The sequence below is a fragment of the Hyperolius riggenbachi genome, chromosome 1 (assembly GCF_040937935.1).
Source record: "Hyperolius riggenbachi isolate aHypRig1 chromosome 1, aHypRig1.pri, whole genome shotgun sequence".
NCBI classification, from domain to species: domain Eukaryota; kingdom Metazoa; phylum Chordata; class Amphibia; order Anura; family Hyperoliidae; genus Hyperolius; species Hyperolius riggenbachi.
This window is the reverse complement of record NC_090646.1, coordinates 224,239,731-224,253,361: the sequence shown is the minus strand read 5'-3', so window position 1 is coordinate 224,253,361 and position 13,631 is coordinate 224,239,731. Positions and strand designations below refer to the sequence as shown.

Below are 13,631 nucleotides of genomic sequence, written 5' to 3'. Positions count from 1 at the left end.
GCAGTAGCGCAAAAGCACTGACACAGGGACATGAAATGCAGGGACACTTGTATTTTATTAGCTAGGATGCCCTCCAGGCCACACACTCAAGAAAAGTGTATACAATGTTTCAATCCCTTCAGCCGTCAGCAAGTGTATACAATGTTTCAATCCCTTCAGCAAGTGTATACAATGTTTCAATCCCTTCAGCGTCAGCAAGTGTATACAATGGCCTCAATTCACTAAAGGTAGCCACTAACGGTCCAATTTCTAGCGAAAAATCGTTAGAGCGATCAGAAATTCTGATCGGAAGTGAAATATTGTACTAAACCAATCCGATCAGAATTTCTAATCGCTCGAACGATTTTTTGCTAGAAATTGGACCGTTAGTGGCCACCTTAAGCTTATCTCCTGTCTTTAATAACGTTTCTTTAGTTATCACCATGGTGATAAGGCATGTAGTATTCAGGAAACATTTTATCTCAGGCAAACCTAAAGTTAAAGGGTCCCATACACTGAGGCGATTAGCGGCCGATTGATCGATCACAAACCGATTGATCGGCCGATCAATTTGCGCCCAATTTCGATCGATTTCAATCGATCTGACATGCTGGAAAATCTAGGTCTATCTGTTGAGATTGCTTATCATTTTGCATTGGACCTAATGGAAATCTGATGGCAAAAAAATGCCATCAGATCGATTTTCAATAGATTTCATACTGAAATCTATAGGAAATCTGTTCCTAGTAAAAAAATCTAACGAGTGTATGGCCACCTTAACTCTTCTGTCTTGAAGTTGACTCTTCAATCCTTAAAATAACTCTAGAATTCTAAAGTTAAAGACAGGATGTTAATTAACTGCGTGTGAAAATAACTACAGAGGAGGTAACTTAAGGAATGAAGAGATAAGATAACTCTCTCACTGTGCGGTGGCAAGTTATCTCTTGCCTTATTATCTCGAGCATGATCTAGTGAATTGAGGCCAATGTTTCATGCCTTTCAGCGTCATTGTCTCAAATTACAGCCTGGAATCTCTTTCAATGGTGGTGCTGTGGCTGTGCAGAATGAACACATTTGCTTACTTAATAAATTAGAGTACATAACTAATGTAACAGGAAAAAGATAGTTTAGTAACCCTGACCCCCCCCCCTCCCGCTTTAACTCTTCCCCCACCTTAACTTGTAACCTTAACCCTTAACTTCCCCCCTAACACACATTAACCTCCCTCCTCCTTAGCCCCTAACCTCCACTTCCTCAACCCTAAGCCTTCACCTCCCCTCTCCTTAACCTGCACCTCCTTAACCCTAAGCCTTCACCTCCCCTCTCCTTAACCTCCCCCTTCTTAACCCTAACCCTTAACCTCCTTAACACTTAAACCCCTCTCCTTAACTTCTAATCCTTAACCCACCCTTAACTCCTAACCTTATCCACTCTGCCCCCTCCTTAACTCTAAACCCCACCTCCTTAAAGGGCTACTATTGATTAACGTGTTTTTTAACCTGAGTAGATAGAGTTCCTGAAGTGCTGGTAAATAATGAATCATGATGTATACATTTAATTTGCTTATCTCTTTTGTTTACTGTAACAAATTCCTTTCACTCTGAACTGGCACTGTCTGCTCATTTCTGACGGGAGAGTTAATGAGGTGAGGGGGATTTCCCTCACTGTTATCTCTGTGTGTAAAGGCTCATACACACATCAGACTATAGTCTTTGGAAAATGAAAGATCACAGACGAATCTTACCACCCTTCATGTAGTATGAGAGCCATACTCTACACAGTCTATTCTATGGAGCTGAACTCCCCATCAGAAAAAAATCTTTGCAAGATGCTGCTCACACAGATGCTGTACAGACACAAAAGATCAGTATCTGCAAAAGATCTGTTCCTGCCAAAGATCCATTCCTGGAAATTGCATTCATAGTCTATGAGATCTGCAGATCATCATACACACCTTATTTAACAGATAGTCATCTGCAGATCAGATCCACCAGGATGGATTTTCAGATCTGCAGATGAATGTTATTTAAACAAGGTGTGTATGATGATCTGCAGATCTCAAAGACTATGAATGCAATTTGCAGGAACGGATCTTTGGCAGGAACAGATCTTTAGCAGATGCTGATCTTTTGTGTCTGTACAGCATCTGTGTGTGCAGCATCTTGCAAAGATTGTTTTCTGATGGGGAGTTCAGCTCCATAGAAAAGACTGTGTAGGTATGGCTCTCATACTACATAGGGGGTAAAATTCATAATCGATTGTGTCCACCAACGGAGATTATTTACAACCAATCCGATCAGAATTTCTGATTGCTCGAACGATTTTTCGCTAGAAATTGGACCGTTAGTGGCCACCTTGAGACACTGATGCTGAAGGGATTAAAACATTATATACACTTACTGACTGAAGGGTTTGAAACATTGTAACTTTTCCTGGGTGTGTAACTGCCTTGATGGCATACTAAGCACCGATGTATCTTATGAAAAAATTATACCATTAATGGGCACCTTAAAGAAAACCTGTATTGAAAATTAAAAGTCAAAATAACCATACACAAGTCATACTTACCTGCTGTGTAGTCTATTCATCAATCTCTTTCTCTTCTCCTGTGTCCTGTTTGTCCACTGTGATCAATGGAATTCTCCGTCCTCCATTTTGAAAATGGCTATTACCCCATAACAGCTTCCTGGTCAGCACACTGTTAAACTGTAATATCGTCCACTTGAGTCATAGGGAAACATGGACACATCAGTTCTCCTCTCAGCTGTAACTGACAGCAACTGATATATAACTGACAGCAACTGATATATTTCAGTTCTGACAAAATGTTGTCAGAACTGGAAGGGATCATTGTCAGAAGAAAATGGTGAGCTTCTGAGAGGAACTGATGGCAAGGTAACTATGTAATGTTTATTTGAAGTTACCTCATGTGTTTATTTTAAATAATTTTACTCAGTACAGGTTCTCTTTAAAGAGAACCTGAACTGAAAATAAAAAGTCACAAAAACCATACACAGGTCATACTTACCTCCTGTATAGTCTACTCCTCAATCTCTTCCTCCTCTTCGGAGTCCCTTTTGTCCACGGTGATCAATGGAATTCTCAGGCCTCCATTTTAAAAATGGCCATTACCCCATAACAGCTTCCTGGTCAGCACACTGTTAAACTGTAATATCGGCTACATGAGCCATAGGGAAACATAATAATTACCTTGCACATTCAGTTGTAACTGACAGCTGCTGATATATAACTGACAGCAACTGGTATATTTCAGTTCTGACAAATTGTTGTCGGAACTGGAAGGGATCACTATAAGAAGAAAATGGTGAGCTTCTGAGAGGTACTGAAAGAGAACCCGAGGTGGGATTTAATTATGTTACTGGGGCACAGAGGCTGGTTGTGCACACTAAGACCAGCCTCCGTTGCCCCATGGTGTGCCTCCATGTCACCCCTGCGCGCCACTATACCCCCGCAGTGCTGGCGACACGCAGCCTGTCGCCAGCACAATGTTTCCCTAAGCGCTGTCTGTCAGCACCGCTCCCCCGCCTCGGCACTACCTGCCCGTGTCCCTTCCCTCCCGCTGATAGGAGGGAAGTGACGCGGGCGGGTAGCGCCGATGCGGAGGAGCGGCGCTGACTGACAGCGCATAGGTTAACATTGTGCTGGCGACGCGCTGCATGTCGCCAGCACTGCGGGGGGTATAGCGGCGCACAGGGGGGACATGGAGGCTTACCATGGGGCAACGGAGGCTGGTCTTAGTGTGCACAACCAGCCTCTGTGCCCCAGTAACATAATTAAATCCCACCTCGGGTTCTCTTGAAGGCGAGGTAAGTATGTAATATTCATTTGCAGCTATGTCATGTGTTTATTTTAAATAATTGTACTCACTTCAGGTTCCCTTTAAAATTGAAAAGTGTTATCAAGAGACATAATTTAGGGGCCTCCTTGTCGCAATCACTTCAGGTATCCTTCAAGTACACCCCACTATACTTCAAGGACAACCCACCGTGGTGTCAAGCCTCCAGTTCTATCAAGTTATAAGCAGTTCTTCCACTACCAAAACGAAAGAACATAACATCAACCCTGCCTCCATCCTTCATCATTGTGCGAAAGCCACCCCCACTTCCTCTCAGTAACCTCACGTCCGGTACGTACTCCACAATGTACGTGGAATGCCGGTGTGCAGAGGCGCGGGCACGGGAGAGCTAGAGCGCGCCTGAGCGCGTCCCCTGCGCTGCTCTGTTCGCTCCCGGGTCAGTATGCCATGGGGATCTGCTGGACAAGGTGCTGCAGCCTCTTCCGTAGAGAGAGCAGCAGGATCCAGAGAGCAGGAGGAGGGTGAGTCGGAGGGCTGCATAGTGGTGATAGGGGGAGGGCAGTACTGCAGTGTCATGCCATTGCCATCTGTCTGCCAGGGGTCGCAGCAATTGTCCCCTGATAGGTTTAGCACTACCTCCTTGTTGCTGCAGAGCCCGGGTGGATGGCGGCAAGGGAGAGTTGGGACAGTCCCTGACATCTGACACTGCTGTCATTATCACCACCACTGCATGCAGGCTAATGAGGACATCCAACTCTGTTTGGATGAACTCTGGTGGTCATGTCTACAGCACTGGCTATTCAACAGATTCAGACGTCTGTGCTGTCTGTCCAGCACTGGTGTGATCACGATTCTGTTTAGGCAATCTAGGTTCTTTCTGGCTACTGTATTTTTACTGTAGAATTATTTTTTTGCAACCTTTTGTTTGAATAATTTCAGTTTATCTGTAAGGATTGTATTAATCCTGTATAGTAATGGTGGATAGGAATGTTTTCGTCCAGGTATTTCTTCCTTTCTAAACTTTCAAACCGTACGACTTTGAGTGATCAGATTTAATCGAAAATAAAATGTTGTAATACATTGATTATTTGCCATTGATGAATTAATCTGTACTTCCTTTCCATTACAACCAGTTATAAAAATGTTTTACCTTTGACTAAATGTTCCTTTTGAATGATTTCCATTAGAATTTTTTAAGGTCAATTTGAGACATTGAGGTTATTTTCTGCCAATATGATCACATTTATCTGATCTGCTCAGGCGATTCTTTGCTGGAATTTGTACTGTGAGGGCCCATTCACACTAGAGCGCTTTTCAGGCGATTTCAGCATCGCTGGAAATGGCTAGCGTTTTGAAAAGCGCTTGGTCAATGTTAAGTATATGTGGCTGTTCTCATTTAAGCATTTTGCGTTTTTTAGCGATTAGCTGAAACGCAAACGCGTAACCTGCACCATTTTTGAGCGATTAGCGCTTTACTGTTAAAGATAGGAGCGCTTCAAAATCACCCCAGAAGCGCTGGGCTGTTCACAATAATCAGCGTTTTTCCTGCGCTTTTACTCAGTAAATCTTGCAGATTACCCATAAAACACCTGTTTCCTCTGTAGTGGCCATTTCCTGTATGGGAGAGCAACACACGTGCAGTAAAATCGCAAAAAGCTGGAAAACGCAGAAAAATGCTATCCCATACAGTTAAAAAACGCTCAAAATACTATTGAGGAAAAGCCAGAAAAACGCTCAGCGTTTGCGTTTAGCCATTTGTAGTGTGAACAAAGCCTTAGTGCGCACCTTAACACTGTGGAATTTACCAATATTATATTTTGTAAATGGAGGGCAGCTCTCCTGCTTGGTTATGGTCTTGAAATGTAAACTAAAAAAATGTCCCCAGTTTAACTTACCTAGGGCTTCTTCTAGCCACCTGTAGTCGTTTTTGTCCCTGCATCAGTTGTGCTCCTCCAAAGGCTGCATGCACGGCCCTTGGCCAGGAGCCTCCTCGATCATGCTCCCGTGGCAAGGAGGGTTCTGCTCTTGCGCAGTTAGAGGGAAAACTGCAACTCCATATTCAGCAGATGCACCCAGTAAATGGGAGCACTCTCTGCAGCCTTGGCCGTGCATGCACATTGGCCGTTGATTGGCTGAGTCCGCCAGCTAGCTTACTGAGGAGTGCAGTGTGGAATGATGGCGGTGGACCAGGGTCCCCAGGCAAGTTATGCTTAATCCACACGGTTCGTTCCCGCATCGAATGCTCCGCACGATTCCCGACGAATCGATTATTCCTAAACATTTCCGAGCGCATTTCGATGATATTTAGGTCGATTGCCATGTAAAGTATGGCAAATCGACCTAACGATCCATCGAAACGCGAATCGAACATGTCGGAAATAAACGAATCGACGGGAATCGAGCGGCGCATCGACGGGAATCGAGTGCGGGAACGAACCATGTGTATCCAGCATTAAACTGGGGACATTTCTTGCCGCTAGTCTACTTTAGCTGACCTAGAAGGAACTCTCATAGGGAATTTCAGCTAACGTGATTGGGTGGACAGTATCCTCTCAAAATGCAAGGTTGTAGTAAACTACTCCCACACTGTTCGGCCAATCACAATGCTTTGCGCTGTATATGGCGCTGTTATTGGAGAATTCTTCCCTGCTGGGTCTCCTAAAGTAGACCAGTGCCTATTTTTTTCACTTATACCTTTTTATGCATGGTACAGAAATCCAATTTTGATTGGCCAATTTTACCACTTCCATGTGGTATGAAAGCTTATCTACACAATCTGTTAATAGTATTCTAAATCTGTTGGTCCTCTTACTACATGGATGTGGTAAAAACCGGCCATTGATTGGCCAATCACAACTGACGTGTGTATGCAGTTGTGAATTTTTTTTAATAAAGTACAATTATTACATTCTATTTGGATAACTTCACTTTTTCATATTTTTTCAGATGCTTATGGTATTTATATTAAATCACTTAAATGTTGTGGTTGAAGTATATATAGTGTATACAGAGTTTGAATTTCAGTGATATAACGTTACCAATATTGGCTTTTGGTAAGCTAATATCTTCACCTCCTGTGTTGTGTGTGGTGTGACTGGATAATGTATTGGTTAAGTGCACACCAGGGTTTGACTCTCGGCCCTTTCCTGTTAAAGCCTGAACCTATTCATTGAGGAGACCTTGGGCTAGACTCCATAGCACTGCTACTGCCTATAGAGCATGCAGCTGCAGCTCTGGCGCTTTGAGTCTGACAGGAGAAAAGCAGGGCTGTGGAGTACAAAAATCTTTCGACTCCAACTCCGACTCCTCAGTTTCTGAAACCACGACTCCGACTCCGGGTACCCAAAACTGCTCAGACTCCGACTCCTCGACTCCTTAGTCTAATACTTAACAGGGCTGTGGATTTTGTACAAAAATCATACGACTCCGACTCCTCAGTTTCTGAAACCACGACTCCGACTCCAACTCCGGGTGCCCAAAATTGCTCCGACTCCTCGACTCTGACTCCAACTCCGACTCCACAGCCCTGGAGAAAAGCACAATATAAATGTCATGTGTCTTGTCTATTCCCATAGGTGAGAATGTCTCACTTCCTAAATCTGAAGAAGGTTACAAAGCCTTTCTAACCTATTGAAAATTAAAACCTTTGGGTGGCATTGGATGTTAAGTCTACAAGGTGTACAGTCTCAGAAGAAGGAACTAATATTAATACTGGCTTAAACCTTTTGCTTAAAAAGATTAATATGGTTAGCAACTTACAATCCTGGCCACTGTTACAAGGCTTAGAGGTCTGGCCTGGGCTCTTCCCTGGACGCTGCTTCAAATCAGAGAAAATGTGGGCGACAGAGGTGACGAGTTGCGGAAGGGGAATAGGAGAGAAGCGGAGGGGAACGTAGCTGACAAGCAGCGAGGGGGACAAATGATTAATGGCAGGGGTAACTCAGAGAGAAGTGTAGGGGGACAGAGATGAGTGAAGGGGAGATGTCTTATGGGGAACGGAATCTGCATTTCTGTTTAGGTCAGACCAATAGCCACGATAACTTGGCCCTTTCAGGAATTGGCCAACCAAGTCAGTAAGTGGACTGACTTTGGGTTCTGGCTAACATGTATACAAACACAAAGATGTGTTGGTACCCATACAGCTCATTGAAAAAGTACTTTTTTGCTGTTCAGTCACTATATAGTCATGCCTGACTCTTTGTGGCCCCATGGACCACAGCATGCCAGGCCCCTCTATCTGCTACTGCAGTGGTTCCCAACCTTTTTGAAGTTGTAACGCATCACGCCAAACGCTCAGATCTCCGTGACACATTACATATGTATAATAGAAAAATACTAATATTAACCACGAAATGGATGGAAATGTGAATTATCCTGAATACACTTAAAAATGAAAGGACAACTGTAGGGAGGCTGCCATGTATTTTTTTCCCCTTTTGTGCAATACCAGTTGCCTGGCAGCCCTGCTGATCTATGTAGATGCAGTAGTGTCTGAATAACACCAGAAACAAGCATGCAGCTCATCTGCTGCATGCTTGTTCAGGGTCTATGGCTAAAAGTATTAGAGACAGAGGATCAGCAGGACAGCCAGGCAACTGGTATTGCACAAAAGGATATTAAAACATGGCAGCCTCCCTACAGTTGTCCTTTAAGCCTTGAACCTTTCAGTAATATTAACCCTCCTGGCGGTATGAAAAATTCCGCCAGGAGGCAGCGCGGTAGTTGTTTTTTTTTTTTTGTTAAATCATGTAGCGAGCCCAGGGCTCGCTACATGATAGCCGCTGCTCAGCGGCATCCCCCCGCCCGCTTCGATCGCCTTCGGCGATTTCCGATTAGGAAATCCCATTCAAAGAACGGGATTTCCTGGAGGGCTTCCCCCGTCGCCATGGCGACGGGGCGGGATGACGTCACCGACGTCATTGGGAGTCCCGATCCACCCCTCGACGCTGCCTGGCGCTGATTGGCCAGGCAGCGCTCGGGGTCTGGGGGCGCGCGCGCCGCAACGGATAGCGGCAATCGGGCGCGGGGCGGCGATCGGTGTGCTGGCGCAGCTAGCAAAGTGCTAGCTGCGTCCAGCAAAAAAAAAAAATTAAGAAAATCCGCCGAGCAGGGCCGGAGAAAACCTCCTGCGCGGCTTACCCCGAACTACGGGGTTACCGCCAGGAAGGTTAATAAAAACAATCAGTGAGACAGTTAGGGCCCCTCAAATTTGGAATGATCGCACAGCACCAACAATTTGCACCACGCGAAATATAGCCATGGTGCACCCCCCAAAAAAAATAAAATGCCCCCAGACTGTAGGTCTGTAGACAGTATAGGTAGGTAGCCAGGTATAGGTGCCCCCAGTATAAGTGTAGGTGCCCTCAGTATAAGTAGCCATCTATGGGTGCGCTCTGTATAGGGTAGCCAGGCATAGGGCTATAGGTGCCATCAGTATAGGTAGCCAGGTGCCCCCAGCATAGGAATTGAGGTGTAGGTGCCCCCAGTTTCAAAGCAAGGCATAGGTGCACCCAGTATAGGTAGCCAGGCGTAGATGCCCCCAGTACAGGTAGCCAGCTATAGGTGCCTTCAGTATAGGTAGCCCTGCTCTAACTACAGACTGAGTGGAGGCGGGGAGGGAGGGAGGGAGGCAGAGCGGGGCAGCGAGCGGCGACACCTACCTGATGCTGCCGCAACATATGAATGTGTCACGGCCCACGGGTTGGAAATCTGTGCTCTGCTGCCTCTTGCAGCTTGTCTGAGTTCATGTTTGTTGCTTCCATGATACTGTAAAGCCATCTCATTTTCTGCCATGCCCTTCTCCTTTTGTTCTCAATCTCTCCCAGCATCAGGGTCTTCTCCAATGAGTCCTGCCATCTCATTGTGTGTCCAAAGTATTTTAGCTTCAGCATTGCTCCTTCCAACAGTCAGGGTTAAAGGGGAACTGAAGTGAGAAGAATATGGAGGCTGCCATATTTATTTCACTTTAAACAATACACATTGCCTGGCAGCCCTGCTGATCTATTTGGCTGCTGAAGTGTCTGAATCGCCCAGTGTCACTTCTCCCATTTGCATCTAAATTACTTAAACGCCACATTTATGTTGAACTAAGTCAGTATTTATCTGCAAATTCCTTGCTTGATCAGTTCGTCTGGCTTCCGGCCAAACCACTCCACAGAAACAGCCCTCACCAAAGTAGCTAATGATCTCCTCACAGCTAAATCCAAAGGCTATTATTCCATACTCATCCTTCTAAATCTGTCATCAGCATTCGACACTGTCGACCACACTCTACTCCTACAGATCCTTTCATCTATAGGAATAAAGGACCTCGCTCTCTCCTGGATATCTTCCTACCTCTCTGGAAGGTCTTTCACTGTTTCTTATTCAGATCAGGCCTCCTCTTCGCATCCTCTGTCTGTAGGGGTACCTCAAGGCTCTGTCCTCGGTCCCCTCCTCTTCTCCATCTACATGCACGGTCTTGGTAACTTAATCAACTCATTTGGTTTTCAATACCACCTATATGCAGATGATACACAACTGTACCTCTCGGCCCCAGACCTTAACTCCCTCCTCACACGGTTCCCGACTGCCTGTCTGCTATTTCCTCTTTCATGTCCTCTCGCTTATTAAAACTTAATATGAATAAAACTGAACTAATAGTTTTTCCACCATCCCTGTCCACCTTTTTGCCTGATATTACAATTACAATAAATGTTAACACGTCTATAACTTCAGTTCCCAAAGCACGGTGCTTAGGGGTTATATTTGATTCTTCTCTTATTTACTCCTCATATTAAAGAGACACTGAAGCGAAAAAAAAAATGATGATATTATGATTTGCATGTGTAGTACAGCTAAGAAAAAAAACATTAAGATCAGATACATCAGTCTAATTGTTTCCACTACAGGAAGAGTTGAGAAACTCCAGTTGTTATCTCTATGCAAAAAAGCTATTAAGCTCTCTGACTAACTTAGTCGTGGAGAGGGCTGTTATCTGACTTTTATTATCTCAACTGTAATTGAACTGTTTACTTTTCCTCTGCTAGAGGAGAGTTCATTACTTCACAGACTGCTCTGAAAGACTCATTTTGAATGCTGAGTGTTGTGTAATCTGCACATATTATAGAATAATGCAATGTTAGAAAAAACACTATATACCTGAAAATAAAAATATGAGAATATTTTCTTTGCTGCTAATCTTCTAGTAATTATTCATAGTACACAACCAATTCATTATATCATATATTTTTTTTTTCGCTTCAGTGTCTCTTTAACTCCCTAACCAGCTCCTGCCATCTCCAACTCAAAAACATAGCACGCATCCGACCTTTTCTCTCCCATGACACAACCAAAATGTTAGTACATGCTCTTATTATATCTCGATTGGACTATTGCAATATATTGCTTGGTGGACTTCCAATTAACTGACTAGCACCGCTCAATTCTGTACTGAACTCTGCTGCTCGACTTATTCATCTCTCCTCTCGCTCTTCCTCTGCTGCTCCTCTCTGTCAAGCTCTTCACTGGCTACCAAATAACGAGAGGATTAAATTCAAACTTTTAACCCTAACCTACAAAGCTCTCCACAATCTCTCTCCCCTGTACATCTCCTCACTAGTCTCCAGATACCAACCCAACAGCAATCTCAGATCTGCACACAAGCTTCCTTTATCCTCTTCTACAATTACCTCCTCACATTTACGTTTACAAGACTTCTCACGTGCCTCACACCTCCTCTGGAATGCCCTTCCACAACACATCCGCCACTCTCCCACCTTTGTAATCTTTAAGCGCTCCCTCAAAACCCACCTTTTCCGACAAGCATATTTTTCTAGCTTAGGCCATGCACCCACTAAATAACCTAATTACGCACTGCCTGTACATATACTGTATACTTCCCCACCTCTTGTTTCCACCCCATTCCTTTAGATTGTAAGCTCGCAAGGGCAGGGCTCTCACCCTTTTGTGTCATGGAATGTTATTAATTTAATTGCTTGCACTCTGTTAGACAGTTATACATTTTAGTCATCATGTTAAATCAAATTGTAATCAGCAGTGCTGTATTTTGTATCAGTGTTCATATTTGATGTACATCATTGTCTGTATCATTATGTATCCCTTGTTTGTTTTCTTACACTGCACATCGTCACGAAATATGTTGGCGCTTTATCAATAAATAAATAAATAATAATAATAATCACACCAAAAGCAAGCATGCAGCTAATCTTGTCAGAGCTGACAGTGTATGAAATGTCAGAAACACATGAGCTGCTGCATGCTTCTTCAGGGTCTATGGCTGCAAGTATTAGAGGCAGAGGAACAACAAGACAGCCAGGCAATGTACAGTGTTAAAAAGGAAATAAATATGTCAGCCTCCATATCTCTCTTGCTTCAGTTGCCCTTTAATTATAAAAAGTGCTTCATGCCTCCTAAAAAATAAATGAAAAGTATTTGTCTCATTCATTCCTGTTTGCTACAGATACGTCATTAAGTAAAGGTAATCGACTGTGGGAAAAAAATTTTTTTGCTTACAAAAGGCACATGCTCTGTGAGTAACTGTATGAGCCGTGAATAAAACATGTTAGACAGGTCTCACCAGCTGAACATGCTTGCATCCCTAAATGACCAGGATCTCAGCTGTCAGCTCTCCAATGCTGACTGATGGTAAGGAGAATCACCCCAGATTCAGTGTTTGGGCACAAAACTCTGCAGTTTTCATTCTTGCTGTGGATCCCCAGGGAACACATATGTGAGTGATGGCTCTTTATTAGTCCATACGCATAATAAAACCACCAGCAATGTGTTTCCTGGGAGATCGCTCACACTTAAAGCAACCATTAGTGTATAATTGTATAAGAAATGGATCCTAACTGGAACTAACCTCTAAGTTGCAATCATTTGTGGGTTAATAAATTGCCCATACCGTATTTTTCGGACTATAAGACGCACTTTTCCTCCTCCAAAAGTGGGGGGGAAAAGTAAGTGCGTCTTATAGACCGAATACTACATATTTGGAGCTGCGCCTCAATCCCTGTGTCCGCCAATGTGTTAGCCCTGCATTTCTTCTCAATCCCTGTGTTACCCGTGTCCTCTATCTATCCTTTCCCTTCTATGCCAGATGTCCTCTTCCTCAGTCCCGTGTCCGCCAGTGTGATACATACTTGTGGCTGGGCTGTGTTCCTGTGTACTCCATCACTTATTTCCTGATCGCGTTGTCCCTCTCCTCCTCCATCTACGTGTTCGCCGGCATGTATTTCCTGATCGCGTAGTCCCTCTCATCCTCCATCTACGTGTTCGCCGGCATTTAAGACACAATCTTGCAGCCGCGCAGCTTCCTCCATTAAGGAGTCGCCGCACAGCTTTGCCGATCTATGAGCCAATCAGGCGGGGGGTGCTGCCTCAGACCGCCAATCACGCTGCTTTAAGTTTCCTGGTCCATTCAAACAGCAGCCGATAGTCCCGAGGGCGGGAGCTCAGCCCGTCATTGGGGCCAATCACTGCACTCCCTCAGTAGCAGGGAGTGCACTGATTGGCCCCACTGATGGAGCTGTTGTCCTGCCTATAGATCGGCAAAGCTGTAATGTGACTTCTTAATGGAGGGAGCTGTGTGACTGAAAGTTTGTATCTAAAACGCTGGCGGATACGTGGGACGGCGGAGGATATCACCCGGCGATAGAAGGGAAATAAGAGCTAAGGAACACGAAGGACACAGAACAGCTATGTATTGCATGTATTGCATCACATGCACTGACTGACACGGGGACAGTGGAGGAGGAGGACCTGCAATAGAACGGAAATATGAGATGGGGGACACAGAGGGCACGGGAACAAAGGGATTAAGATGCCCAGCAGA

General features: G+C 44.5%; 1 protein-coding gene across 2 annotated transcripts in view; it reads left to right on the top strand.

The window, feature by feature from the left end:
- Window positions 1-4,133: 4,133 nt before the first annotated feature.
- The window catches only part of AP1AR (adaptor related protein complex 1 associated regulatory protein), a 99,646-nt gene continuing 90,148 nt past the window's right edge, over window positions 4,134-13,631 (top strand). The window contains exon 1 of one of the 2 annotated variants that reach the window (XM_068281382.1): window positions 4,134-4,317. In XM_068281382.1, coding sequence (XP_068137483.1) covers window positions 4,244-4,317 — 74 coding nt within the window. In that variant the 5' untranslated portion in view covers window positions 4,134-4,243. The remainder of the gene's footprint in view (window positions 4,318-13,631) is intronic. The other variant, XM_068281373.1, reaches the window with a different exon arrangement.